The sequence below is a fragment of the Petaurus breviceps genome, unplaced genomic scaffold, assembly GCF_028583685.1.
Source record: "Petaurus breviceps papuanus isolate PSGF00001 unplaced genomic scaffold, PetGlider_PUasm1.0 90919, whole genome shotgun sequence".
Lineage (NCBI taxonomy): Eukaryota > Metazoa > Chordata > Mammalia > Diprotodontia > Petauridae > Petaurus > Petaurus breviceps.
In genome coordinates this window covers 33,430,188-33,458,059 of record NW_027187378.1, presented here as the reverse complement: position 1 = coordinate 33,458,059, position 27,872 = coordinate 33,430,188, and the positions used below count along the sequence as shown (strand labels likewise).

Genomic DNA, 27,872 nt, shown 5'->3' with positions numbered 1-27,872 from the left:
TCTCTCTCTCTCTCTCTCTCTCTCTCTCTCTCTCTCTTTCTCTCTCTTTCTCTCTTTCTCTTTCCATCTTCTTCCCTCACCCCCTCTCCTTTCCTCCCTCCTTCCCTTTCTCATTAGTGCAATGCCTGCCCTACACACAACTCATGCAGAACTCAGTCAATATTTATTGTATTTTAAATAAACCCATTTTGAAAACCTTTTCCTCATAGGGGAATTTCCTCTCGAAAATCTGACTCTGTGCCTTCAAGGATCACAGATTTAAAGCGAGAAGGGACCTGAGGAGTCATCTAATTCAATCCATTAATTTTACAAATAAGGAAACTGAGACAAGAGAGGATAAATAATTGGCATAAAGTCACATAAATAGTAAATGTCCAAGCCAGGATTCAAACTCAGATCATCTGACTCCAAATCCAACACTCTTTCCTTATATCATGGCTATCTCTTCTTTATATTTTTCTTACATCACTGATAATCCAGGCAGATATGAATCCCATGTATGTGCTAATAAATCTTTCCTGTTTCATTATCAGTAGTATGTTTGGTCTAATTCCAAGTTGTCTGTCTGTGGGCCCCTCAAAAAGATTTCAGCAGTAATTCTTCTCTGTTTTCTTCCTATCCAGTGTTCCACTATCAGGTGAAATTACATTTTCTTGGGACTGAAAGTGTGACTCAGACAAACCAGGTGTTGCTGCTGTCTTTGTATGGCACCATAGCTGAGAGTGAGGAAATCTCCGTCACCCTGTAAGTAGCAAACTCCTTTTCATTTAAACTTGTTTCATATACTAATAAATAATACCAGAGCTCCCTTGTGTAATTACAGGCCTGAGAAAGAAAAATGTATTAGTAAACCAGGAAATCCTAATTTCTGGTTCAAGAAACTAGAACTCTACTCTCTCTTCTGTGCTGAGTGAATTTTTTTCTTACTTATATAGAGTACTTTTTTCTAATAAGTAGGAACTCTTTTGTCTTTGTTACTTTAAATATATTTCTTACCTTTATACAATAATATAATAATTGATATTTATCATGTTAAAGTATATAAAATATTTTGCATATATTATCACATCTGAGACACAACAATCTTGTAAAGTTATTATTTCTGCCATTTTACTGATGAACAAACTAAGGCTTATGCAGCTGAAGTACAAAAAAATATATATATGCATAAAACCTTGAAATATGCTGCCTGAGATATGCCAAATGCAGTGAATGCTCCCCATGAATTTAGCAGGTCAGATGTTCGTATCTTTGAAGATGAATCCCAAAGCATGTGTTAACCCAATATGCGCTGAATTTTTACTCAGGCCTGAAATGTCCACCAACCAGACTTACTCCTTCCTGATTTACACGGAGATAGACCTTGGAGAACTGCTCATGGTGAAACTGCAGTGGAAAAGTGATTCTTTCTTCAGCTGGTCTGACTGGTGGAGCAGCACCGGCTTTGGCATCCAGAAAATTAGAGTCAAAGCAGGAGAAACTCAGAAAAAGTAAATCTATTTAATCTTATCAGGCTTCATTTCAGGCTCCCTTTAACTTTATTATGAAGGGGAAGGCTTTTAAGGATTATCCATTTTTCATCTGCATAATGAGGGTGTTGGGTGAGACACTTGGGAATTCTTCTGGCTTGTACTCTATCTATGATGCTAGAGCCCAGGCATTCAGTGTTACTAAAATGGGACTTTTTCCATTGGAAGTCCTTCTTAGAACAATTCCTTCACAAACATTCTGGGAAAGGGGTTGTATTTTCCAATTCTATACCATGAGTTTGGTACAGCAGATCAATAGGAGAATTGGACTTAGAAGTCCAGAGTCCTTGATTCCATGCTTGATGCTCCTACTTTTTCTGGCACATGATTCCATGTACAAGGAAACGATGGAATCCAATGATTTTCCCCTGTATCTGAATGACTAGAGTAGGAAGCTAAATTTTTTAAAAAACTTCAGCTAGTTAGCAAACATTTTCCTAAAGCTTTTGGAAATTTTAGGGTAGCATAATTATCCCTAACAAATTCACTTTCAAATGAGCTTGTGAAAGGATTTTAATATTTTGTTTTTGTAAAAAAAAAAAATAATTCACCTGTGATTTCATTAAAGAAGAGAAATTCTGGTGAGGAAATTCCTTCTACCAATATGAATCAGTTATATCAAGAGCTATATGGGTTACTGAGTGATTAAATCAGTCAGCAAGCATTTATTAAATGCCTACTATATGCCACGTATTGAGATACTAGAGATATAAAGGGGAAAAAAATTCCTCATGTCAAGGAGCTCACAGTTCAGTGGGAGAGACATTATGCAAATGACTGTACCAAAAAAGATACACATAGGATCAAGTTGAGATAATTAACAGAGGGAAGGTACTAGAATTAAGAGGGATCAGGAAAGGCTTCTTGCAGATGGTAGAGTTTTAGCTAGGACATGAAGGAAGCCAGGGAAGCCAGGAAGTAGTGATCAGAAAGGAAACAATTAAAGGTCACTTGCTGACATTCACACAGCCAGAATGTGTCCGAGGTAGGACTTAAACTCAGCTCTCAACCAAGATAACAAGGGGCCCCCAGTTCATGCCACATGAGTATTAGTAGAAGCAATTGCCAATGTTTAGCCTAGAGAAGAGAAGACTTGGTTGTATTTGGGTATTTGAAGGACTGTCACACAGGTGAGGGAATAGACTTTTTCTTGGCCTGAGAGCATTGAACTAAAAGTAGTTGGTAGAAATTGTAAAGAAATAAATGTTGTATGTCAAGGGAGAAAAAACCCTTAATAATAATTACATTTACTTAAAAATGAAATGGCCCACTCTGGGAGGTAGGAGGTATCTCCTCCCAACCCCCTTCCCCTTTGCTGGAAGTCTCTAAACAAAGGCTGGGTGATTACTCCTCAATTATTCTTGTTTGATCATATTCAAAGACCTGGAATCCTCCATGCTGGAATTTGGTAATTTTGTGATCTGCTTCATTTGTAGAGATAACCCAACTCTAATGAGAAAAAACAAAAACGGTCTATTGCCTAGATGATTCTTGAGTATTGTGATGACTGCAGAAACTGATTTGACTGGTTTTGGTTGATTTCATTGTATGGAATTGATGGGGTCCTATGGGTAGTGTGTCCTCACCTCCTTGTTTCTTTCATAGGGTCGTCTTCTGTTCCAGAGAAAAAATCTCCCATCTGAAGAAAGGAAAAGAACCTGTGGTATTTGCAAAATGCTATGACAAATCACTGAGCAAAAAGGCTGTCTGGTAAGTTCCACAAAATAAATTGCTGAGAATTTCCTTATGTTTTGTAATCTGTAAGGAATTTTATCCATTTCCTTGACCAAAACCTCCTTCCAAACCTCCCTCTGCAATTCTCTTCATTTGACCTCTCAAGGACACCATAACTTTTCAGTAGTGGCAATGGTTTATTAATTTGCCCATGTTCTAAAATATTCTTACTGGTATTTAAAATTTACTTCTTTACTGTACTATACTCCACCCAATTCCTTTCTTGTTCTACTTTCCTTCTCTAGGACCATTTTCATAGATGTCTTTAAGAAAAAAAAATACTAATGTCTTCTACTCTGCCAATTCCAGGGTACCTTAGGAACACTCTTGGGTGGGTAGCAAGGTCCAGCTAGCTTCCTTTGTGAATGTGAGTGGTTGATCTTCAAATAGCATGTTAAAGAGGACCATAGCACCATATCTCACCAGCAGCATCAAACGTGAAGCTCTTGTCATAAGTCACAGTAAAAAAAAACAGAGGAATAGCCAAGTCCCTTCTCCTAGACATCCAGTGATGGTGGAAGATAGTGTTCTTCATTTTCTCTTTTCGTTCCTTTCCAAATTAATTTTTTAGACTCTCCTCTTATTTATCTTAAAGTACAGTCTACATAAGAGTCATCAACAGGATCTTTCCAGAAAGAACTTTCCATTTTAGGTATAGATCAAATGCATGACCTACCCCAACAATGCTATTGAATAGCTGACATAGACTCTTTTCTTTTTCCTACATATTCTCCTGCCAGCTTCCAAATTCTTATGGGCCATAGGCAGAAGTACTCTGGCAACTGGAGGAATATAGTCCACACACTTTTAAGTTTAGTCTGAATCATTAACATTTTTCTCCATCACTTTCTTAAGTCTAGACAATCAACAAGAAGAACAACAATAAATCAAGTCCTAATTTGTATGGTTACCTAATTTCTGATGTGCAAATGCTCACACTGAAAATTTAACAATCGGCTCTCACAAGCCAGTATGAGTTGGTTCTAGCACAGGTTTAAAGGGGAGAGAATATAGAAAATGTAACATAAACCAATGACCTAACAAACAATGGAAAATACCAGTCCCTCCCTAAAATGATCACTATTCACCTGCCTTCCTTCTCCTTTTCCATTTATACAGAGAATGATAATTGCATGCAGGTTAAATATGTTGTATGGCTATCCCATATGCAGATAGGCATATCTATATTTGAGTGGGGGGGTGGATCATATGGGTCAAAGAGCCCCATGTAAGACCTTTGAAAACAACCACTATATCAACATAGACTGATAGTAATGCCAATGACCTTGTTGAATTAGGTAGACAAATTAGATTCTTTTTCAAAGTGGGAATGTGCCGCTAGTACTACATCATTGATTGATTGATTTATTCACTCAACAAATATAATGAGTTCATTTTCTTGTTTATTCTGCTTATCACAGCCAGAGGTAACTTGATATTTGCTTTTAATCGATGGTTCTTCAAACTTGTCATCAACCACATGGTTATTTATAGAAAGTTGAACCTATCTGTAGGTTTCTTTAAATGAGCCATGATACACACATTTACATTTTTCTCTCAAGAATTACCCATGACTGGAATTACATCTGACTATAGTCACATTACATATAACTGTAACAGTAGACATTTATAGATGCTTAATGAAAAACAAGTAGGGGTGAATGAAAGTTGGGCTTTGGAGTCGAAGGACCAGAGCTCTCATCATAGGATTATAGATATAGAGTTATAAGGGGACTTTATAGAGAATCTAGTGTAAAACCCCCTCATCTTACAGATGAGGAAGCTGAGGCTCAGAATTTGCATGGCTTTTCCAAGGTCATCTAGGTAATAACTCAAAGGGCTGGGATTTAAACCTTGGTTGTTTGGCTCCAGAGCTAGTTTGCTTTCCATTGTATCTATCTGCTTTAGACTGTTACCAATATAACCTTGAGCAGGTCCCTTAACTTCCTAAAATTAGTTTCCTTTTCTGCAAAAATGAATGGGTCAGGGGCAGCCAGGTAGCACAGCGAGTAAGAGCACTGGCTCCAGTGTTGAGAAGACCTGGAGATCGAATCCCGGGCTCAGACACTTAGCACCCACCCAGAAACACCTGGCTGTATAACCTTGAGCAAGTTACTTAACCCCAATTGCTTAGGGGCAGCCAGGTGGCTTGGCAAGTAAGAGCACTGGCTCCAGTGTCGGGATGACCCGGATCAAATCCGGGCTCAGATACTCAGCACCACACCCAGAAATAACTGGCCGTGTAACCTTGAGCAAGTTACTTAACCCCAATTGCTTTAAAAAAAAATGAATGGGTCAAATGAAGTTTTCTCTATAAATCTAACTAAGTCCAAGAATGGAACGGATATTTTTTTCTAGTTATTTATAGAGTATCAGGAATTGCCATGCTGAGTCCAAGCATTATGGGCACTCTGGAGAGTTTGATGCTAATAAAAATTCCTATCTTAGTTGTAGGGCATTGAACTTCAGATACATGAAAGAAAAGATACCTCCACTGATGCATCTGACCTCGAACTAGAAAGTAATTGAATCCAACTACCCCTCCGCACAAAAAGCCCAAGTAAAATTATCTTGCATTTTAAGTTTCTAGTTTTCCAGGAACTGACCCACCTCACCACAAAGTCTTACCATAAATCTTATCTTCCAGCTTAGATAGAGAATTAGGCACTAACCTTTAGTCCTTGCATAAAGATGAGAAATGCTTCCTAAATTTTTGCATAAATTAACATGATGTTATTCTTTAAGAAGAGTTCTTTGCTAGAAGGAATTTAACTGAAGGGCTGGAAGCCCTTTTTCCTTTCTGTGCACTGACTCATCACTCATGAATTAAACCCTTCTCCCTTCAGTTCATTTTTTTTAAGGACCTGCGATGCACAAGGTATTTTGTTAGGCATGGATCAGAATGGGTAGCACCACAGCTTGCTTTAAATAAGGAAGCCAGGGACCCCAAGAGGCAGCAGGGAGGAGAGATACGATTCTAGACATGGGGGACCATTTTTGAAAAAGCATAGAGGTGAAAATGTATTGATGTGTAGACAGTGATGCACAGACAGATCAGTTTGACAGGATCAGAACACGTGTAAAAGTATGAATAAGCCTTGAAAGGTAGATGGGAACTATCTCCCATACAGCCTTTGAATTTCACATTGTTTTTATCCTAAGACAGAAAGCTGCAAAGCATTAACCATCACATCTCTTTTTGGACCTGTACTTGCGATTTCTCTGGGCTAGGGAGCTCCCAGTGAGGTGCTCTCACTAAGAATATGGATTGACACTTGCTCTTTGGATACTTGCCTAGGGGCACCTGAAGGTTAAATGACTTGCCAAGGGTCACACAGACAGTAAATGTCAGAGGCAGGATCTGAACCCAGGTTTCTGTGACTCCAAGGCTATATCATTCTATCCACCACACCACACTCTCTTTCTTGTCTAGCACATAGTAGGCACTTAATAAATATTTCCAGAATGGAATAGCAAATAGGTCGCTGCTTGGGTAACCTTAAACTCCCCATTCCTGGGCTTCAATTTTTGTCATCGGTAAAATGAGAGGATTAGACTAGATCATCTCTAATGCTGGTTCTACTTGTAAATTTATGGTTCTACTACTGGATATGACTACAAGTTCCCCCTTCTTTTGTTTTGCAGAAACAGTACAAGCCTGAAGGAAGAAGAACTATACTTATCCTGCAAGGAATGAAGCAAATGAAGAAAGTCGGATTTTAAACTAAGTCCTAATGCTTTGGGTGTTTGGAAGTGGATTCATCCAAGTATTTATGATGCCAGCTGTGTTATTATCATTAGCTCTTTTTCCTTGTTAGTTATTAGAGGAGACAGTCTCAGAACATCCAAAAAACATCCACCCCCAAATAAAACCAAAAACAGTATATTTAATTTGAGGAATATAGTGGCCATGTAGCATGTGATCTTAGCTTAAAAGACAGCCCATATTGTGAAAGATATGAAATCTGGACCACTGAGATAAAATATGAATTATGTCCTATGGTACTAGTCTGTTGTAAATTTTCCTTATGTGATGTATTTTGCAGTTTTCTAATGTTTTCATGGAGTAGAACCAAAGGTTTCCTGTGGTTTGCTCACAGTCGGTTCAGGCCCATCTGTTTGCTTGAATAAAAGTCCCACCCCCCATTTGAAAGATTCTTGAAAGGATGTTGCTCATGAGATAACCAGGACTAAGTGAACATAGAGAGAGAATGACTAAGAATGTTAATTAAGAGAGCACTGAACCTTTGAAAACTTCTCATATATCCATCTTCAGCCTACACTCAAAGGACATCTCAAAAAGTTTGATTAGTATATATATATATATATATATATATATATATATATATATATACTTAAATATACATACATACATATATATGTGCATATATGTATGTATGTGTGTGCATATATATGTATCTCCATGGATATATGTTTATAAAAATTTTATATTTTATCATTAGACTATAAAGTGAGTCATTTTTGAAAATAGTCAGTGAAGCCTCTGATGTTACCCAGAACTTGAGTGTAGAAGGAAGATGGTAAGCTAATTGTTACCTTTTTTTTTTTTTACAAAAGTGAAATTATTCAGAATGTAATGGTTTTGTCCATACTGATGCTGATTAGAGAGCATTAGATTAAGAGCTATTTTCCAAAAATGCATTGGGTCAAGCACATCTCAATCAGCATTTTGGAAATAAATAAGAACCTTAATAAAGATGAATCACTCTTTGTTCTTGGTTCTGACGATGGACCCCAAATTGTCTCTGTGCTCTACACTTACAAAAATTTCTGAAAAGCCATTTTCCTTAAATTGTTCATTTCTAATTACAGTGAGTAGAACTATTAAAAAGTGCTTGTTTTTTCTTTAAAGGAAAAATGCTCTGTATGAGAAAATGATGCTTCTGTATCACCATAGTCACCTATGAATACCACCAAAGGTTTTTAAATCATCAGCAGAGAGTTAATAAACAATTATGTGTAAACTAGATCTCCTTTTTTTTTTTTTTCCTAAAAAGGCTTTTGTGTACAATAAGAGAGAAGAGTCAAAGGTAGAAATGGCTGCTAGGAGATTCATCTTATGAACCTCTCTCCCTTACACCTAGATAGATCTCCCCATAGGAGTTTATGTTTACCACTCTGATGGTATAGCAGGCAAAAAAAAAAGCTGATGTGCTGAATGTCTTAGAATGGAGATGATTTTGAAAGTTGTAGAGTCTCAGGGCTCTATTCAGAAACCCTCAGGCCTCAGTAATGTAGGTTGAGGCTGAAGTTTTTAAGAGGTGGTTTGGGATGAGTTCTCCACAAAGAAGAGATCGGGGTGGTTTGCTGTTGGCATTCCCCTTCACTGCTGACTAATTGGAGCAAAGCCTACTTTTAAGCAAAGACAAATAAATTTAAGCTAGAACCTATAGTGAACTAGTCTATAACACTTGAAACTCCAGCTTCTAAGGATGTCTATTCATGCAAGATATGATTTGGCTTTAAATGTTATTTATTAGCTTTAAATATGTGAGTGTGTGCATGTGTGTGTATGTGTGTGTAAAGGTAGTTTGTATATTTTGACAAGAATATCAAGGCTATCTGCATTTATATACGCGAGGTGCTAACTTTGTAAATACTTTTTAATAGTGACATTGTCTCACTGAAGCCAATTTAACCTTATGAAATAATGCCATAGATTGAGCTTTTCATTAAAGAGACCTTCTTAACTCTGTGAAAAAGTAAATCCTGCTTTTAATAAAAATGGACAAAATTCTACCACGGTGCAAGTCATTATTTTCCTTAATGTCTTTCTACCCAGTGGGGAACTTGTTGATTTGTAGAACTGATTCCATTTAACCATATTTGCCTAGCACCTTCTCTGTATTCAGATACATTATGAAACTTAGCTTCCAAAAATGTGCCACAGTGATGCCTACACAAAGCCTTCTCCAACATGTGCTCCTCAAAACTGCTTAGAAACATCTTTTACGTTACCATGAAACCCAAGTCCAAACTTTATTTAGGAAAAAAAAATTTAATTGGTATAATGTTCCTCTGAAATAAAAGAAATACACACTCAGAAATGAGGTTTCTGGCACAGTGACCCTCATGTGTATAAAGTTACAGCCCACTCAATTTGGCAGAAATATATTAAATTCCTACTATGTGTAAGGGAGAGGCAGCTAGATGGCTCAGTGGATAGAGTGCTGGGCCTAGAGCCAAGAAGACGAGTTCAAATCCAGCTTCAGACAATTACCAGTGTGACTCTGGGCAAGTCATTTAACCTCATTTGCCTTGGAGGTAGCTAGATGGCTCAGTGGATTGAGGCTGAATCTGGAGTCAGGAAGACCTGAGTTCAAATTTGAATTAAAAAACTTACTAGCTGTGTGACTGTGGACAAGTCATTTAATTCCTGTTTGCCTTAATCCACTGGAGAAGGAAATGGCAAACCACTCCAGTATCTTTGCCAAGACAACCACATGGACAGTGTAGAATCCACGGAGTCATAAAGAGTCGGTCGTGACTGAAGAACAGCAACATACAAGACAATATATATAAGCTGCTGGGAAAACAGATAAAAACTAAGAAGTTCCAGCCTTTGAGAAGCTTATAGTCTATTGAGTGATACAATGTATACACATTTAAATAAATAACAAATAATTTCAGTGGGAAGAGGATTAATAATTGGGGAAACCAAGTTATTGGAGGTGGTGCTTGGGCTGTGCTTTGAAGGTGTCTAGGAATTCTATAAGTTAGAGGTGGACAGGGTCTGCATCCCAAATGTGAGAGACCCCCTGTATGTATAAAAGCAGGGAGGTAGAAGATGCAATGGTAGGTAACAAATCCATCCAAGCAGATAATGAGTGCATGAAGAAAACTCATATGAGACAGGACCAGGAAGGTCTAGAGGAAGGAACCATAGTGTAGATGGATTCTAGGCAATTCAAAGACTGTAAATTGCAGGGAAGATGCTAAAACTGACTTTTATCATGCAGGAATTCCCTGTATCAGTCAATTTACAAGTCCAGTCCCTACCCCTAGCTTTAAATTCCACATTCAGGATTGTGTCTTTTACTCCAGAGGCAACAGTGGGCCACTGAAAATTTCTGAGCAGGGGAGTGACATGGTGCTTTAGGTATGTCAATACCTTTAGGTATGTATCCCCTTTGTGGGAGAGAACAACTGAGAAGCTCAAGAGTCCAGGCAGAAAAGGTGATGACAAACTGATCCGGGGTAGAGGTCGTGTGAGTGAAGAGAAGGAGCAGATGTAAGACGTAAACACTATAGAAGTAGAACTGACAAGATTTGGTAGCCGATAACATGAGAGAGTAGGGGGAATGTAGTGAGGAAGAGTCCAGAGGCAAGAATGTCTATGAAGGAAAAGTATGGTGTATAATATGTCAATCACTCTCTGAAACACATTGTCTCTGCTTCTCCAGATCCCTTCTCTCTGACCAATATCATACCTGAAATGTTGGTATTTCTATTGCCATGAAAACAACCAAATCTTTAAAACTAATTTTTAAAAAGTCAACCTGATAGATGTTAATATTAACATCTGAAATTGTATTGAATAAATATGTAGCCCATGTGTCCAGTTGTATAGAAGGTAGTTTTTAAGGTATCCGGGAAATGTTCCTCCCACCCTCATCCTGAAAAGAGTCGTTTCAAAAGTCATATTACAAAATTGGGCAGGAGCCTGCCTTTTCACAAATACAGGAAACTGATCAAATCACAATCTCTTGCCTTCTTATGGAATGCTATGATCAAGCCTGTGCTTAAATAAAGATGATGTTACTTAACCTCCATAATAAGGATAGGTATTTTATTGGCTCTTGGGGCAGCTTGGTGATGCAGTGGATAGAGTGCTGGACCCGAGCTCAAATCTGACCTCAGACAGTTACTAGTTGTGTGACGCTGGGTAAGTCACTTAACCCTGTTTGCCTCAGTTTCCTCATCTGTAAGATGAGCTGGAGAAGTAAATGTTAAACTACTCCAGTATCTTTGCCAAGAAAACCCCGAATGGTATCATGAAGAGTTAAATATGACTGAACAACAATAAATCTCATTGTTTTAATATTAGTATCTAACCTAAATTCTTCCTGCTAAAATGTTAGTGTTGACATGCCCTTAATGGAAACATAAAATCAGCTTTTTTTTTCTTCATATGATAATCTTTCATATAGTGCCATGTTCTCAGAACTCTCTCTCTCTGTCTCTGTCTCTCTCTGTCTCTGTCTCTGTCTCTCTCTCTCTGTCTCTCTCTTTCAACATTGTCAGACCTACTTGAATGAATGTGTTCAGAAGATCAGTCAGAAAGATGACCCTAATTTTGACCTCACACATACATACAAAAAGAGAAATAGATAAAAGAACATACATTAAAATACTCACTGTCTCCTCTGGAAATTTGACCAGCATAATTTTATAATTACGAGGAGATCAAAACTTTCTCAGTCAGAAAACACTTGATGCCCTTGTACAACAGAAAATAGCAGTGAGCAAAGATGTCACTTCCCGTGGGAAGTCTTTCTTGGTCACCCTTGATTGTTAGTACTTTCTCCTTCAAATTATCTTATTCTTAGCTATGAGTAAATATTGTAGACTGTAAGTTCCTTGAGGTCAGGGACTGTTTGTCCATTTTGGTTCTTGTATCCCTATAGCATAGCACAGTGTCTTTCACATAGTAAGTCATAGATGGAGAACTGGAGGAGACTTTAGAAGCCATCTAGTTCAACTCTTCCATTTTCTAGATGAGGACACTGAGGCCCATAAAGGTTAAATGATGACCAAAGTTACCTAGTTAGTAAGTGATAGATTTGGGATTTGAACACAGATCCTCTGACCCTAAATCCAGGACCATATTGTTTCACTTAACCAATGCTTGTTGAATTGAATTTGTCCAATGCCCAGCAGTACTTACAGTGGCCCTTTGTGGAAAGCCATAGCTATAAGTTTCAGGGAAATATTAACTGATGAAAACTACAAATAACTTTAGGGAGTGATTGGGATAGGGTTTATCTACTTGGTAGTAATCAAATCCTTATCTAATTAACAGGCTCAATCATAAGGCAGAAAAAAGTTTGTGGATGCAGTAGAACCCCAATATTTACCTCTCTATATCACTGCAAGTCCACATATGTTGTGTAGCACCATTTCTCTTGTTGTAATACAGAAAGTCTATAGATAAGGTGTTGTCCTTAACCACTGATACAAGAATTTTCAAATATTTCCACTACAAGCAAAATAACATAGACTCAAAGGATCCTAGAATATTATAAATGGAAAGAACTTTTGATGTCATCCAGTCTGTGGGTTATTACATGGAATCCATGAGCTTGAATGGGGGAAAAATCCATATTTATTTTCACCAACATCTAATTTAATTTTAGCATTTCCTTCCATTTAAAAAAATGTACTGAGAATGAGCCCATAGGTTTCACTAGATTGCCAAAGGTTTCATCTTTTTAAAGTCTTTTTATCTTTTTTAAAGTCTTTTTCTATCTATCTATCTATCTATCTATCTATCTATCTATCTATCTATCTATCTATCTATCTATCATCTATCTATCTATGAAAGAAAAGGCTTTTAAAATCCCCAGTCTAATCCAAACCCTTCATTTTAGTGAGGAAGAAACTAAGGTCCAGAGAGAGATGAAGCGATCTTCCCAAGTAAACAAATTAACTGACAAAGCTGGTACTAGAAGTAACAAGCTTTTTAACTCCAAGTCAAGTCTTCATTCCACGACATCATTTTGCCACCTAAACAGATATATGTGTGTGTGTTCACATATATATATATGTATGTCTGTATGAGTATATATTGCTATACATAGGTACATATATGCATAAATATACATACATTTGTACCAATATTAGATAACAGAGTTTTAGAGCTGGAGGGAATTTCATAGAAGAACTGGTACAATCTTAACAGATGAGGAAACTGAGTCCCAAAGAGTGAAAAACACTTGTTCAAAGTTACATAACTAGTTGGTGGCAGAACGAGGACCAGAAATTAGGTTTTCTGACTCCCAGCCCACTTTATGTACATCTATGACACTACCAATCCACCATCAGAAGGGAAATTTTTGCCATTTTTGCAGTACATGTAATGAATTTTCATTAATTGTCTGGCCTCTCTCATGACCTAGTTGAAGCTTAAGGGTGAATTCTGTTATCTGAAGCTCATTGCTTCTTACAGGGGATCAAGCCCTAAACTTTGTTTTAATTAGTACTACGCTCCAAGACTGTATGAAATAATCAGACACAGGAAAGATATTTTAAAGGGATTTAGCATGCCTTATTTTATATGATAAATGTGCTTTTGAAGAATTAAATAGCACATTTTTCTAAACATATTTCACTCTATCAGGGAAGCTCACATTTCAAACCAATGCTAACATAAATCCTCTTTACAAAATGAAGAACACTTTTGTAAAATGAGTGATTGTAGGACTTAGAGATGTAAGGAACCTTAGAAATGATACAGTCCCACATCCTCATCTTACAAATAAACTAAGAACCAGAGAGAGGAAAGGACTTAACCAAGGTCACTCAGGCAGTAAATAGTAAAACTATGAATCAAATCCAGAGTATCCTGAATTCAGGTGCAATGATGTTTAAAAAAAAAATAGGGAGTCATTGTCATCCTGTAATCGAAATTATTGATGTGGGCACATGATGTGGGCATGCCATGATGGGTGGTCCTGTGCCAGTGTCTCTCATGTCTCACAATCAACAGCAAAATTTCTCAGGGACTTTGAGAGTATCCTTGTATCACTTCTACTGACCTCCATGGGAATGCTTGCCTTGTGTGAGTTCTCCATAAAATCATCTTTTAGGAAGACTCATGATCAAAAGAGCTATCCACATCCCAGAGAAAGAGATGTGGAGTCTGAATGAAGATTGAAACAAACTACTTGCTGTGTTTCTTTTTCTTGTTTTGTTTTGTTTCCTCTTTCCCACTGATCATTCCATCAGTTATAATCCTTCTTTACAACCTGACTAATGATTAATGTGAACAAACTTGTAGATCCTGTATTCGAGTGCATACTACCATGATGGGGGGGGGGGAGAAAGAGAGGGGAGAAAATTTGAAACTCAAGGGACTGTGGAACTGAATGTTGTAAACTGAAAGTAAATAAACAAACCAATTTAATTAAAAAAATTTTTTCCCCTCCTTTTTTTATTTCTCTGATACCATTTGATTTTCCTTCACACAATGTGTATTCATAGGTGGAAAAAAATATGCGCATGTTTCTAGGAGCAAAAGTTCTTGTAGGCTGGGATCAGATTCTGGGGCTCCCCACAAAGTCAGTTTCACATTTTGTCCCCCTCCCTCCTCTCCCCCATGGCGGCATATAGTCAAGTATAGGATCTGTAAATACTTTCACATTATACATTAATAAGGTTATAAGGACGTATTGTACCAGCTGGAATGAAAAATGGTCAAGAGGACATAAAACCAAATAAGAGAAGGAAAAAGATTAGGTATTTTGCTTCCACCTGCATATAAACTTAGTTCTTTCTCTGGATGCACATATTTCTCTCCATCATGAGTCTTTTGGAATTGACTTATATCACTACATTGCTGAGAAGAGTCCAGTCTATCAAAGTTGGTCATCACACATAAGTTGTGTCTGTAATTGTGTACAAATTTCTCCTGGTTCTACTCTTCTCACTCAGCATCAGTTTGTATAAGCCTCTTCAGGTAAATATGAAGACTGTCTGCTCCTCGTTTCTTATAGCACAATAGTATTCCATGACATGCATATACCACAACTTGTTCAGCCATTCCCCAATTGATGGGCACCCCCTTAATTTCCAATTCTTTGCCACCACAAAAAGAGCTGCTATAAACATTTTTGTACACATGGGTCTTTCTCCCATTTCTATGATCTCTTTGGGATATAACCCTAGGAGTGGTTATCAAAGGGTATGAAAGTATTTATAGCCCTTTGGGCATAATTCCAGATTGCTCTCCAGAAAGGCTGGATCAGTTCACAACTCCACCAGCAATGCATTAGTGTTCCAATTTGCCCACATCCTCTCCAGCATTTGTCATTTTCCTGTTTTGTCATCTTAACCAATCTGACTGGTGAGATGTGGTACCTCAGAGTTGTTTTGATTTGCATTTCTCTAATTAATAGTGAATTAGAGCATTTCTTCATGTGCTTATAGATATCTTTAATTTCTTTCTCTGAAAACTGCCTGTTCATATCCTTTGACCGTTTATCAATTGGGGAATGACTTGTATTCTTATAAATTTGACTCAATTCTCTGTATATTTTAGAAATGAGTCCTTTGTCAGAGACATAGGTTGTAAAGATTCTTTCCCAATTTCCCACCTCCCTCTTAATCTTGGTTACATTGGCTTTGTTTGTACAGAAGCTTTTCAATTTCATGTAGTCAAAATTATCCATTTTACATTTTATAATGTTCTCTAATTCTTGTTTAGTCATAAAGTCTTTCCCTCTCCACAAGTCTGATAGGTAAACTATTCCTTGTTTTAGGAGACTGCTTACAGTATCAACCTTTATACCTAGATCATGCACCCATTTAGACTTGATTTTGGTATATGGTGTTAGATAATGGTCTATACCCAGTTTCTGCCATACTATATTCCAGTTTTCCCAGCAGTTTTTGTCAAATAGTGAGTTCTTGTCCCAAAAAACAGGGTCTGGGGGTTTATCAAACAATAGATTACTATAGTCATTGATTTCTGAATCTCTTGTGCCTAATCTATTCCATTGATCCACTTCTCTATTCCTCAGCCAGTAGCAAGTAGTTTTGATGACTGCTGCTTTATAATACAGATTGAAATCTGGTATAGCTAGTCCACCTTCCCTAGCATTTCTTTTCATTAATTCCCTTGATATTCTGGACTGTTTATTCTTCCAAATGAATTTTGTTACTATTTTTTCTAGCTCCATAAAGTAGGTTTTTGGTAAATTAATTGGTATGGCACTAAATATATAATTTAATTTAGGTAAAATTGTCATTTTTATTATATTAGCTTGACCCAGCCACAAGCAATTGATATTTTCCCAATTAGTTAGATCTGACTTTATTTGTGTGAAAAGTGTTTTGTAGTTATGGTCATATAGGTCCTGGGTTTGTTTTGGCAGGTAGGTTCCCAAATATTTTATAATGTCTACAGTAACTTTAAATGGGATTTCTCTTTCCATTTCTTGCTGTTGAATTTCATTGGAGATATATAGGAATGCTGAGGATTTATGTGGGTTTATTTTATATCCTGCAACTTTGCCAAATTTATTTATTGTCTCAAGTAGTTTTTTACTTGATTCTCTAGGATTCTCTAAGTATATCATCATATCATCTGCAAAGAGTGATAGCTTGGTCTCTTCTTTGCCTAATTTGATTGCTTTGATTTCTTTTTCTTCTCTAATTGCTACTGCTAACATTTCTAGTACCAGATTGAATAAGAGGGGTGATGGTGGACACCTTTGTTTCACCCCTGATCTTATGGGAAATGCTTCTAGCTTCTCCCCATTACATATAATACTTGCTGATGGCTTTAAATAGATGCTACCTATTATTTTAAGGAAGGCTCCATTTATTCCTATACTTTCTAATGTTTTTAATAGGAATGGATGTTGTATTTTGTCAAAAGCCTTTTCTGCATCTATTGAGATGATCATGTGGTTTCTGCTAGTTTTATTGTTGATATGATCAATTATACTGATTTTAATAGTTTTTTAGGGGGTGGCTAGGTGGCACAGAGCACCAGCCCTGGAGTGAGAAGGACCTGAGTTCAAATCTGTCCTCAGACACTTAACACAAAAAAACTAGCCATGTGACCTTGGTCAAGTCACTTAACCCCAATTGCCCTCCAAAAAAGCAAAAAAAAAAATCAACTTATGGGGTGGCTAGGTGGCACAATGAATAGAGCACCAGCCCTGGAATCAGGAGGACCTGAGTTCAAATCTGGCCTCAGACACTTACTAACCGTGTGACTTTGGGCAAGTCATTTAACCCCAATTGCCCTCCAAAAGCAAAAACAAAAAAAAATTTAAAAATAGTCTTTTAGGCAAATATATATTTGGCATTCAAACAATGTGGTCAGCCCATCAGAGTAGCCCTCTCTGTAGTAAAGTTTGAAAGCTTGGCAGTTCACCTTGAGAAAGGACCTCAGTGTCTGACACCTTCTCTTGCCAGGTGATTTTCAGAATCTTCCTAAGACAATTCAGATGGAAATGATTCAGTTTCCTGGCAGGGCACTGGTAGACTATCCAGGTTTCACAGGCATAAAGAAAGGAATGAAGTCAGTTCAATGGTTCTGTAGACCTTCAGTCTACAAAAAAGTCACACTTTTTTCTTGGAGCCTCCCAAACACTAAACTAGCTTTATCCGTGTGCACATCAACCTCATCCTCTATGTGCACATCCCTGGAAAGTATACTGACAAGGGAATGCACTTGTCCACTGTATATTCAGTATTTTTCCATTTGCTATAATCGATGGTTCCTTATGTAGAAGATGCAGTTCTAGCTGGTGGAGAACCTCTCTTTTCTTGACATGAAGTATGAAGCTAGAGATCAGTTAGATTATAGAACATTGAATGAATACATAGAAAGAAGGAATCTTAGAAATACTGTCATTCAAATTCCTCAGTGTTGAGATGAGAAAACAGATGGGCCAACAGGTCCAAGAGGTTAATGGTTTATACAAGGTCACAGTTGGGTTCACAGAAGGTACCTTTTCAAGTTGTGAAGGTCTTAAGAAAGAAGTAGAGATGGTGTTAAAGGGGGCAAGGGGAAAAGAGCAAATGAGCTTTTAATTTCTTGTGCGCACACATTGAGCCTAGCCAAATGGTTTGATTGAGCCCTAGTCATTGGAAACAACCTGGGAAATTATTTTCCTGTCCCAGGGATGTGGTGGTAAAAGTTTAACAACCAGATCTTAAAAAAAAAAAGCATGACATGCATTTAAGTTGAATCTTCATGTCACTAGCTGCACAATATTTTTTCCATTGCTTTCTGAAGTCTATAATTCAACAAGCCATGATTTGGACTCTGCTGATTTCCAAGATGTATGGGATCAACAATTAGGAAAAGAGGGAGGAGAACTAAATAGGTTCTCCACCTCTTCCCCTCCTCCATCTTTCCATTCCCAGTTCCTCTTTCCACAAGTCTAGCCATCATGCCATTAAAAATCATCTCATCTTCCATATTTGTTATGCATTTCCAACCTTCTGAGAACTTACAGCCTATTATTTCCTTTCACCTTGATGAAATAGTGACTATAATATTTGGACTTGGGAGACCAGAAGAGTTAAGTTTGAATCCTACCTCAAACACTTACTACCTTTGTGACCTAAGACAGGTGACATAATCTCTCTTATGTCTCAATTTCCTCATCTGTAAAATAATGATAATAATAGCATCTATTAGGGCAGCTGCATGGTACAGTGGACAGAGTGCCAGACCTAAAGTCAGCAAGACTTATTCTATTGAGTTCAGACACTAACTGTGTGACCCTTGGCAAGTCACTTAACCCTATTTGCCTCAGTTCCCTCATCTGTAAAATGAGCTGGAGAAGGAAATGGCAAACCTCTCTAGTATCATTGCCAAGAAAACTCCAAATGGGGTCACAAAGACTTGGATGTGATAGAAACAAAAGCACAACAGCAACATAGGATTAAAGAGAAGCTAAAATAAGATATCATGTAAAGTGCTCCATAAATTTTAAAGCATTACATAAATTATGGGTATTATTGCTATTTTATATTAACAAAGCTTTATTAAGGACCCACCTAACATACACCTCAGTTAAAAGTACTATATTAATACTTCAGTGGATACTTTGATGGATCTGTGAGCTTATTAGTGTTGTTACTCACTCCAGCAGTACTTATTCTGTCTCTTCTAGTGTGACTCTTGTCCATATATTCATGTAGAGGATGTGTTGAATGCCTTTCTTTAGACCTCTTAAAACCGCATACAAATGGAACAAATCAGTTGTCCATTGGTCAACAGTCAGCAAGCATTTATTAAGCATTTAATATGTGCCAGACATTGTTCTTAGTGCTGAAAATACAAATATGATTTTTTTTTTAAAGTCCCTGCCCTGGAAGGATTCATGTTCTAATAGGGGAAGACGCCTATAAAAGGGAACTGAAAAGCTTCATTGAGAGAGGGGAGTATGGAGAAGCCCAAAGAGGCAGGAGAGGCAGGAGAGGAGTGGAGTCAGCATGGCAGGACTGGGCCTTCCTCAAAATAGACGTTCTAAGAATAATTAAGCAATAGAAGGAGAGAGGGAGGAGAGACAGAGAGGTCTTCCATGGTGATAAGTCTACGTGGTACGGGTTTTTCCTCTTTTTAGCTCTATGCCTGGTACGCTTGTTTTTTCTGGTTAAACATCTCTCCTGATTTTATCCTTTACACATCTTTTTCTACATGATTTTTTTTCTTTTTTGGTGGTATAATATAGACTACTTATGCCTAACCTTTGGGTGACCCTCAACTCACAACCATACAGAATCTCTAGAAGAATATGGGTACTAAAAAATTCAATTTACCGAAAGCCACCCACCCTACTCTTCTGTTCAATTCTCTGTCCATCTCTTTGTCTATCTGCAGTGTCTGCTAAAGGTATGTGTAAATGGACCAGTTCTTTTGGCTATCTATTAAACTGCATATCAGAGTCTGGGCAATAAATAGACAATCTATTTTTTTCACTATTTGTATTGTTTGGCTAATATATTTTGTGTAATTGTGAATATCACTTAGGGGTTCTATTGTTCTTGGGTTTGATATAATTAGTGCAATGTCATCCATACACAGGAACATCTGGAGAACCTCACCATTTGGAGGGAAACCCTCTTCTATTTGGACTCATGCCGAACATTCTCCATGACAAAGGCAAACTCGTTCAGTGACCATGGCCTATCATCCCTCTGCCTAATTACTTTAATTCTTTAAACATCTATGTGTTTGTCATTGTAGGTGGGCACTCATTTTGCAAAGACAGATTGCAGCCCTTCTATAACATAGTTGTTGGCATTTAAGAATTGTTGTGGCTTAAAATTTCTTTGCCCTGTGCCTAAGGTGGAATCTTTAAAGCCTCTTCAAATAATGTTGAAGTGAAATTAATTTGTTTGAAGAATTTCATTATTTTCCCTTAAGATACTTACGAAAATTTTAGGATTTTGTTTTTGTTTTTTTGCAAAATCAAGGTTGGTAGTGATTACTCTAGATACAACTCCCCTCTTTTTCATTAGGAAGAGACTTTTGAAGATGCAGAAAATTATAATGAACTCTTTCATGAAATTAGCAATTTATTATTATAACCATTTCCAGGGTGATTCCAAGCCAAAGTCATATCTTATCAACATTCAAACTATGTTCACTGACTTTGTGGAATGCAATTTCTGAGCCTGGTTTGGTCTCTTATTAGAGGAAATCTCCTTTAACTACTTAGGCCTGATTGGGAGCTCTAATTCCTGCTAAATCTTGGTCTAGGTTTGTTCAATCCATTTCTACTAGAAAATTCTGATTTACCAAAGAAGGTGTCATCAGGTCTGTTCTGACTAATTCTCCAATTAGAGAGGTCAGAGAGGAGGTGGTAATAAACCTTTGCAAGTAAGCCTTTTCTTCATGAATTTACTAGGAGACAATTAATTTCATGGCAACATTTTCACTACTAAATGAGTAAACTGCTTGATCCACGAGCTATCTAAGAGTACACAGGAAGTATCAGTCCTTCACTGACAGAGTTGAAGCAATAGCCTCATACAATACTGCTATGTCACTGCTCTGAAGTGTAGAGAGAAGCCTGTTTTCAGACAAAAATTTTCTGGGTGAATCTGCTTTTGCTACTTTGGGATAGAGGCCAGTAAAATTAGAGCAAATCTCATAAGGAAAACACTAGAATTAAGGGAGACCAGGAAAGGCTTCTTGTAGAAGGTAGGATTTTAGGTGAGAGTTGAAGGAAGCCAGGGAAGCCAAGAGGCAGAGACAAGGGGAGAGAGAGAATTCCAAGCATTGGAGATTATTTGTGAAAATACCCAGAGCAAAAAAAAATGAAGATACTCATGTGAGGAACAGTAAGGAAGCTGAATTTAATCAGAGTATGTGAAGAGGAGTAAGGTGTAAAACTAGAAAGGTTACCAAGGGTTTTGGAAGCCAAAGAACTCTGACAATGTATTAGCATACCAGTTTTCCCATATCCCCTCCAATATTCCTCATTTTCCCTTTTCATCATATTAGCCAATCTGATAAGTGTGAGGTGCTACCTCAAAATTGTTTTAATTTGCATTTCTATAATCAATAGTGATTTAGAGCATTTTTTTCATGGCTATAGATAGCTTTGAAAACTGACTTAATATCCTTTGATCATTTATCAATTGGGGAATGACTTGCATTTTTTACAAATTTGACTTAGTTCTCTACATATTTGAGAAATGAAGCCTTTATCAGAGATACATTGCAAAATGTCCCCCCAGTTTTCTGCCTTCCTTTTAATTTTGGTTGCATTGATTTTGTTTGTGCAACAACTTTTTAATTTTATATAATCAAAATTATCTACTTTACATTTTGTAGTGGTTTCTGTATTTTCTTTGGTCTCAAATTCTTCTCTTATCCACAGATCTGACAAATAAACTATTCCATGATCTCCTAATTTGCTTATAGTATCAATCTTTACATATGAATCATATACCCATTTTGACCTTATCTTTTTTTTTTATCAGTACCAAGTCACTTTATTGGGATGTAAATGGTGGTAGTTTTTTGATACAGATTATGAAAAGGTCATATAACCAAAATATGCATGCACTGAAAGACAATAGGAATGACACCCACAGTTCCTAGGTATGGGGGAAGCCAGGTATGGCTTAGGTCTCATGTCAGTCTCCATGTGGTGTAAAAGGATGTGCTTGTAAAAATGATATTCCGCCATGCCAGAATTGGGGACCCCATCTTGTACAAGTTGGTTACATAATCACACAGCTGTTAGATGACTTGACCTATTCGTCCAGGTAGTGGTTTCAATGAAATCACATAAATGGGGATAATTCTTGTCAGTTGCCAGCTTGTGCAATTTCATTAAGGACTGACTTACATTTTTTCCCCAAGTGCAGAGCACACTCCATGACATTCAGCCCTCTCTGCCAGTCATCAGGGTCCAGTTTCTTGATGTCCTGCAGGAAGATGCGGTGGCCGCGCTGGTTCTGCAGCTTCCTCAGCTTCTCAGCATGCTCCTGCTCCTAGTGCCACTGGTGCAGGAATTACTTGGTGAAGTTCTTCAGTGCCGTGTAGTCCCGATCCAAGTGCATGGACCCGTGGATGTAGGAGGAGTAGAGCTCCAGGTTGATCTGCCCGTTGATGGTGGCCTCCAAGTCCCGGCGGTAATTCTGCCATACCACATACTCAGAGGTACGAGGTGGTTATGACAGTGGTGGTGAAGGCTGTGCAGTGGCTAAGCTTGAGGCTGGGGCAGCCGCGCTGGCCCAGGGCTGCTGCTACTCGACTGTAGTATGCAAGAAGTGCTGGTTAGTGAAGGTGAAGATGGAGAGGTGGCTAATGGCGGCTCCTGCCCAGAATCCAGCAGCGGACTCCCCTTCCTTGAGTTTTTGGCCATTTTGACCTTATCTTGATACATAGTGTGAAATGTTGGTCTCTATCTAGTTCCTGCCATGGTGTTTTCCAGTATTCTCAGCAATTTTGACAAATAATGAGCTTTTATTCCAAAAGCTTGGATCTTTGGGTTTATCATAGACTACTATGGCCATTTATTATAATGTAACTCTAAATCATCATTAATTAGAGAAATATACATTGCAGCAACTCTGAGATACCTTCTCACACCTATCAGAAATTAAAAATGCTGGTGAAGATGAGGGAAAATAGATATCCTAATGAATTGTCGGGGAATAGTGAATTGTTCTAATCACTCTGGAAAATAATTCAGAACTATGCCCAAAGAGCTAAATAACTGTACATACCCTTTGACCCAGCAATATCACTACTAGGTTTGTACCCCAAAGAGATTAAAGGAAAAGGACCTATATACAAAAGAAATATTTCTAGCAGCTCTTTTTGTGGTGACAAAGAATTAGAACTTGAGGAGATAGATACTCATCAATTGGAAAATGGCTGAGTAAGTTGTGGTATATGACTGTGATGTAATATTATCATGGTATAAGAAATATTGCTTGCCCTCTCAATGGGTGAAGGAGAGTTGGGAGGATGAGAATTTGGAACTTTATTGAAAAAGAAAAGAATGTCAAAGTAAATAAACAATAATTTTGAAAGTAAAATAAAATAAAGCAGAACTTTAAAAAAGAACAGTGGTTTCAAATTAGTTTTTGAAGTATACAGTAATGAAAGGGGTCTATAATAGAGAGATCGGTTTTGGCTCAATGTAAGGAAAAAATTCCAAATAATTAGAGCAGTACAAAAGTGGAAAGAGTATGTACTTCTAGGGGTTACACAGTACAATGGAAAGAGTGCCGGATTTGGAGTCCGAGGACCAGGGTTCTAATCCTGGCTTTGCATTAACTCCCTATGTGATATTAGACCATTTATATAACCTTTCAGGGTTTCAGTTTCCTTATCTATAAAATAAATGAGTTGGACTGGCAAAATCCCTTCCAAAACAAGAATGCTAGAAATTTCTTCTCTTTTTTCCCCTTTCTCTTATTTAAGCCAACAAGAATTATTTCAGTTCAATTCAGTAAGCATTCAAAGTTGGACAAAAGTCCTTTGTAGAATTGAAGGTGATAGAGACAAAGAATCAATTTTAAAAACTTCTTTCCATGGTAAAATTGTTGGAGCGGGGGAGGAGGAGGATTCTAATGGCTCTAATTATCTTCAGGCGAATCGTGAGAATCAAGTTTAAATAGATAATTCGTTGAGATTGCTAATTCAATCAATCTAAACAAATTGATATAGATTAATTTATGAAACCTAGAAGAAACAGTGATCTATTTGGAGCTATCATCTCCTCTGGTGCTAATTAGAAGCTTCATTTCTACTTCTACCTACCTTACCTCGCACTTCCATTTTGTCACTTGCCTGCCTAAGTTGGGGATCTCAGCCAACTGGCACGTGATACTTGTTGGCCAAAAAATCATTGGTTGGGAGGGTGCAGGGTGGAAAGTGTAGCAAAGAATTCATTTCTTTAGTTGAGAAGACGAGCTCATCCTCTGACAGTTAAGAATCACAACAATGGAGTTCAGCTTAATTAAATTGAAGACCATTTATTAAGTGTTCTCTCTGTGCCCAGTACTGTGCTGAACTCTGGGGATAGAAAAAGAAAAACAGATCAGTCTTTGCCCCCAAGGAACTACATTCTATTGGAATTCTCATAAGGCTACCTTCCCTCCTTTACCCTCTGATGACAACTTTGTTCTGGGTGGGCCAACTTTCTCTGTATTCCAGGGCAGGCACAGTCACCGTTCGCTGTGGAAGACCACCATTACACATACATCTAAATCTGAGGGTCCTTGTCTTATCACTCACTGCATAATAGATTTTGTGCCTCCACAGCCCTCATCTTGCACCCACTGTTTCTGTAACTCCAGACAGTTAAGACAACCATCACTTTGATGACAGTTTCCCACAGGTAGAGCATTTATATCATTTTGCTTGCTTTCTCGATGGGTGGAGGAGAGTTGGGAGGAAAGGAGAGAACTTGGAACTTTATTTAAAAAGAAAAGAATGTTCAAGTAAATAAATAATAATTCCTTTCTTCTTCCTTCCTTCCTTCCTTCCTTCCTTCCTTCCTTCCTTCCTTCCTTTCTCCCTGTGGTAGATAATGAAGTGGTCCTCTTCATTCTCAAGACTAACCTTTCCACTTATGCCCTTGCTTACTTCCTTCTATCTCCTCCCAATTCTTTCTTTTTCTATCATCTCTCTCCTTCCTCTCTTCCAATTTTAATCTCTCCTTATCTGTCATTGCCTTTCTTTCACCTTAGAGGAATTTTCAGGTGTCCCCTATTCCCAAAGAGCCTTCCTTTGGTTTTCTCAGCTGTCAAGCCATTTCACTATTTCTCTTCCCTATACTTTTCACTACTAAATTTCTAGAAACGGCATTCTAAAATGGTGGCCTCTACTTTGCTTCCTCCCACTCACTCTTCAGTCCTCTCCAACCTGACTTTCATTCCACCACTCTACTTATCTTGCTTTCTTCAAGATCACCTTTGGCATTCCAATTGCCAAAGCAATGACATTTTCTAAGTCATCATCCACAATAACTTTTCATCATTTGAGATTATTGACCACCAATTCTTTCCTCCCTAAGCTTCCATAATACTACTATTTCCTGGTTCTCTTTTTCAAGTTTCTTCATCACTTTATCTTCCTGACAGCAATAAGCATCCACCAAGGCTCTCTTGATGATCTCTTTCTCTCTCCATATTCCCCCTGTAATGACATACACTCCCATGACTTCTTTGCATGACATTCAAATTTATATTTCTGGTTCCATAACACCCTGCCGAAATCCCACAGTATTCCTGCTGTATATCTTTCTGACCCTTAAAAATTAAAATCCAAAATAGAACTTGTTATTAACCCTGGCAGAAACATCTCTTCTCCAAACACCATTTCTGTTGATGGTATTTCTTCATAGATACACAGATGTGAATCTTTAGAGTTATCTTGAACTTTTCCCTCTATCTTGCCAATCAACTGGCTCTCTGCTGCAGGAAAAAATACAGATGTCTTATCTTGGCAGTAAGGCCTTTCACAGCCTGGCTCTCTCCTACCTTTCCAGCCATATATTCACATTAAATTCATGCCAAATTTGACTACCAGCTGTTCCCAGAACTTAACATTCCTTCTCTCATTTCTTTGTAGTGACATAAATCATCCCCTGGGCCTGGGACCTGCTTCTTCCTCATCCCTGCCTGTCAGAATCCTCCTTTCCTTTCAAAGGTCAGATCAGATGCCAGACCTTCAAGACCTGCCTTGATTCCTTCAAATGCTAATGATTCCAGCTTCAAATCACAAGTTTTTATGTTTGTTTTCAATTCCCCTCTTCTCCCCCCATTCCTAGTAGAATATAAGCTCTTTAAGGGTAGGTACTGCTTTAGTTTTGTCTTTGTACCTGCCCCCAGCTCAGGGTCCTTGTATATAGCAGATACTTAATACAGATTTGCTCAATTGAATTGGTGGTCTCTGTTTTTCTTGCTGCTTATGTGTGGGGCCATCTCTAGTCATCCTGATCTGTGTCTTGCCCCGCGACCCAAATGGCTCCTGAAGAGAGAGTAAGGCTGGTGACTCTTCCCTCACTTAAATCCAATTCACTTGTAAGTCATGACATCACCTTCCTGGTCATGGTCCCCTTCAAGAACAAAGGACAAACAACAATGATAATCAACTGAAAAATCTTGTTGATTCTACCAAAACACAATGCTTCCAACCTTCCCTTTTTCTTCACTCCCCCTCCCACTGCTACCACCCAAACTCTAGTCTAGTCACTCTCCTTTTTAAATTCTAATTCACCTGGCTACCAAATTAATCTTTTAAATGTGTATATGCAACTACACACAGAGAAGAGAACCCCTCACTGCCTCAGAGACTCCTTCCAACTCTCTTTTGAGAATCTCACTCTACTGTTGCAGAATGACATATCCAACTTCATATTGCTACCATAACCTCCAGTCCCTCCCTGCTGCAATTACTGGAGAAGGGCTTCTCCTAGCAGTCTGGATTGGAAAAGGTTTCATCATGTCAATATTCTAAATTAGAGGTATAGGACATGTATTTAATACAACTTCCTAAAAACCATTAGTGCCTCCTTATTGCTTAAAGGATGAATCCAGGCTTCTTAACCTACTCTAGGATTTGGTTCCAACCTTTCTTTCTAGCCTTATTTCATATCTTTTAGCTTCTAGCCATACCAAATACTAGCTATTCCCCAATACTGACCAACAGTCTCTTCCCTCCATGTATTTGCATAGATTATATTACACACTTGGAATGCACTCCCTCCAAGTTTTCACTTCCTTGAAGACTCAGGGTAGGTACCTCTGTGAAGTGTTTCATGACCTCCCCCTCCCCTCCCCACCCCAGTTGTTCACTGTCTCTTCCAAATACCTTATATTTATATGTAAATATTTCTCTTCCTCCAAGAAGATGTAAGTTCTTTGAGGACAGGAATTATTTCATACTTCTTTCTACAGAGACAACTGTTTTTCACAGTTGAAGAGAAAAGAAACTACACAAAGAGACTCTTCAGCTTGATGATTAATCATTCCAATGGAATCCATTTTCCCTTCTCAGTCAAATACAAAAGTGCTTTGAATAAAAAAATTCACTGTGTATTTATCCTCCCAAGACTTCACCTAGCCAAGAAGAATGGAATTGGGGTCGGGATATAAAAGAACTTAAAGGGGGAAAGATGGTTTGGAATTCCAGTTTTCTTTTTTATGCATGTGTATGTCTATAGATACAGATTAGATAGATAGATAGATAGATAGATAGATAGATAGATAGATAGATGATAGATAGATAGATAGATAGATAGATAGATAGATAGATAGATAGATGATAGATAGATAGATAGATGATAGATAGATAGATAGATGATAGATAGATAGATAGATAGATAGATAGATAGATAGATAGATAGATGATAGATGATAGATAGATAG

The 27,872-nt window shown here is 37.8% G+C and overlaps 1 protein-coding gene and 1 pseudogene across 2 annotated transcripts in view; one reads left to right on the top strand and one right to left on the bottom strand.

Annotated features, from left to right (window-relative positions):
- The window catches only part of LPL (lipoprotein lipase), a 32,029-nt gene extending 23,006 nt beyond the window's left edge, over positions 1–9,023 (top strand). Inside the window, exons 7-10 of one of the 2 annotated variants that reach the window (XM_069075742.1) lie at positions 624–744; positions 1,308–1,490; positions 3,135–3,239; positions 6,909–9,023. In XM_069075742.1, coding sequence (XP_068931843.1) covers positions 624–744; positions 1,308–1,490; positions 3,135–3,239; position 6,909 — 410 coding nt within the window. In that variant the 3' untranslated portion in view covers positions 6,910–9,023. Of the gene's footprint in view, positions 1–623; positions 745–1,307; positions 1,491–3,134; positions 3,244–6,908 lie in introns of those variants that run through there. The other variant, XM_069075741.1, reaches the window with a different exon arrangement.
- Positions 9,024–22,012: 12,989 nt separating this feature from the next.
- The window catches only part of LOC138152204 (ferritin heavy chain pseudogene), a 158,774-nt pseudogene continuing 152,914 nt past the window's right edge, over positions 22,013–27,872 (bottom strand).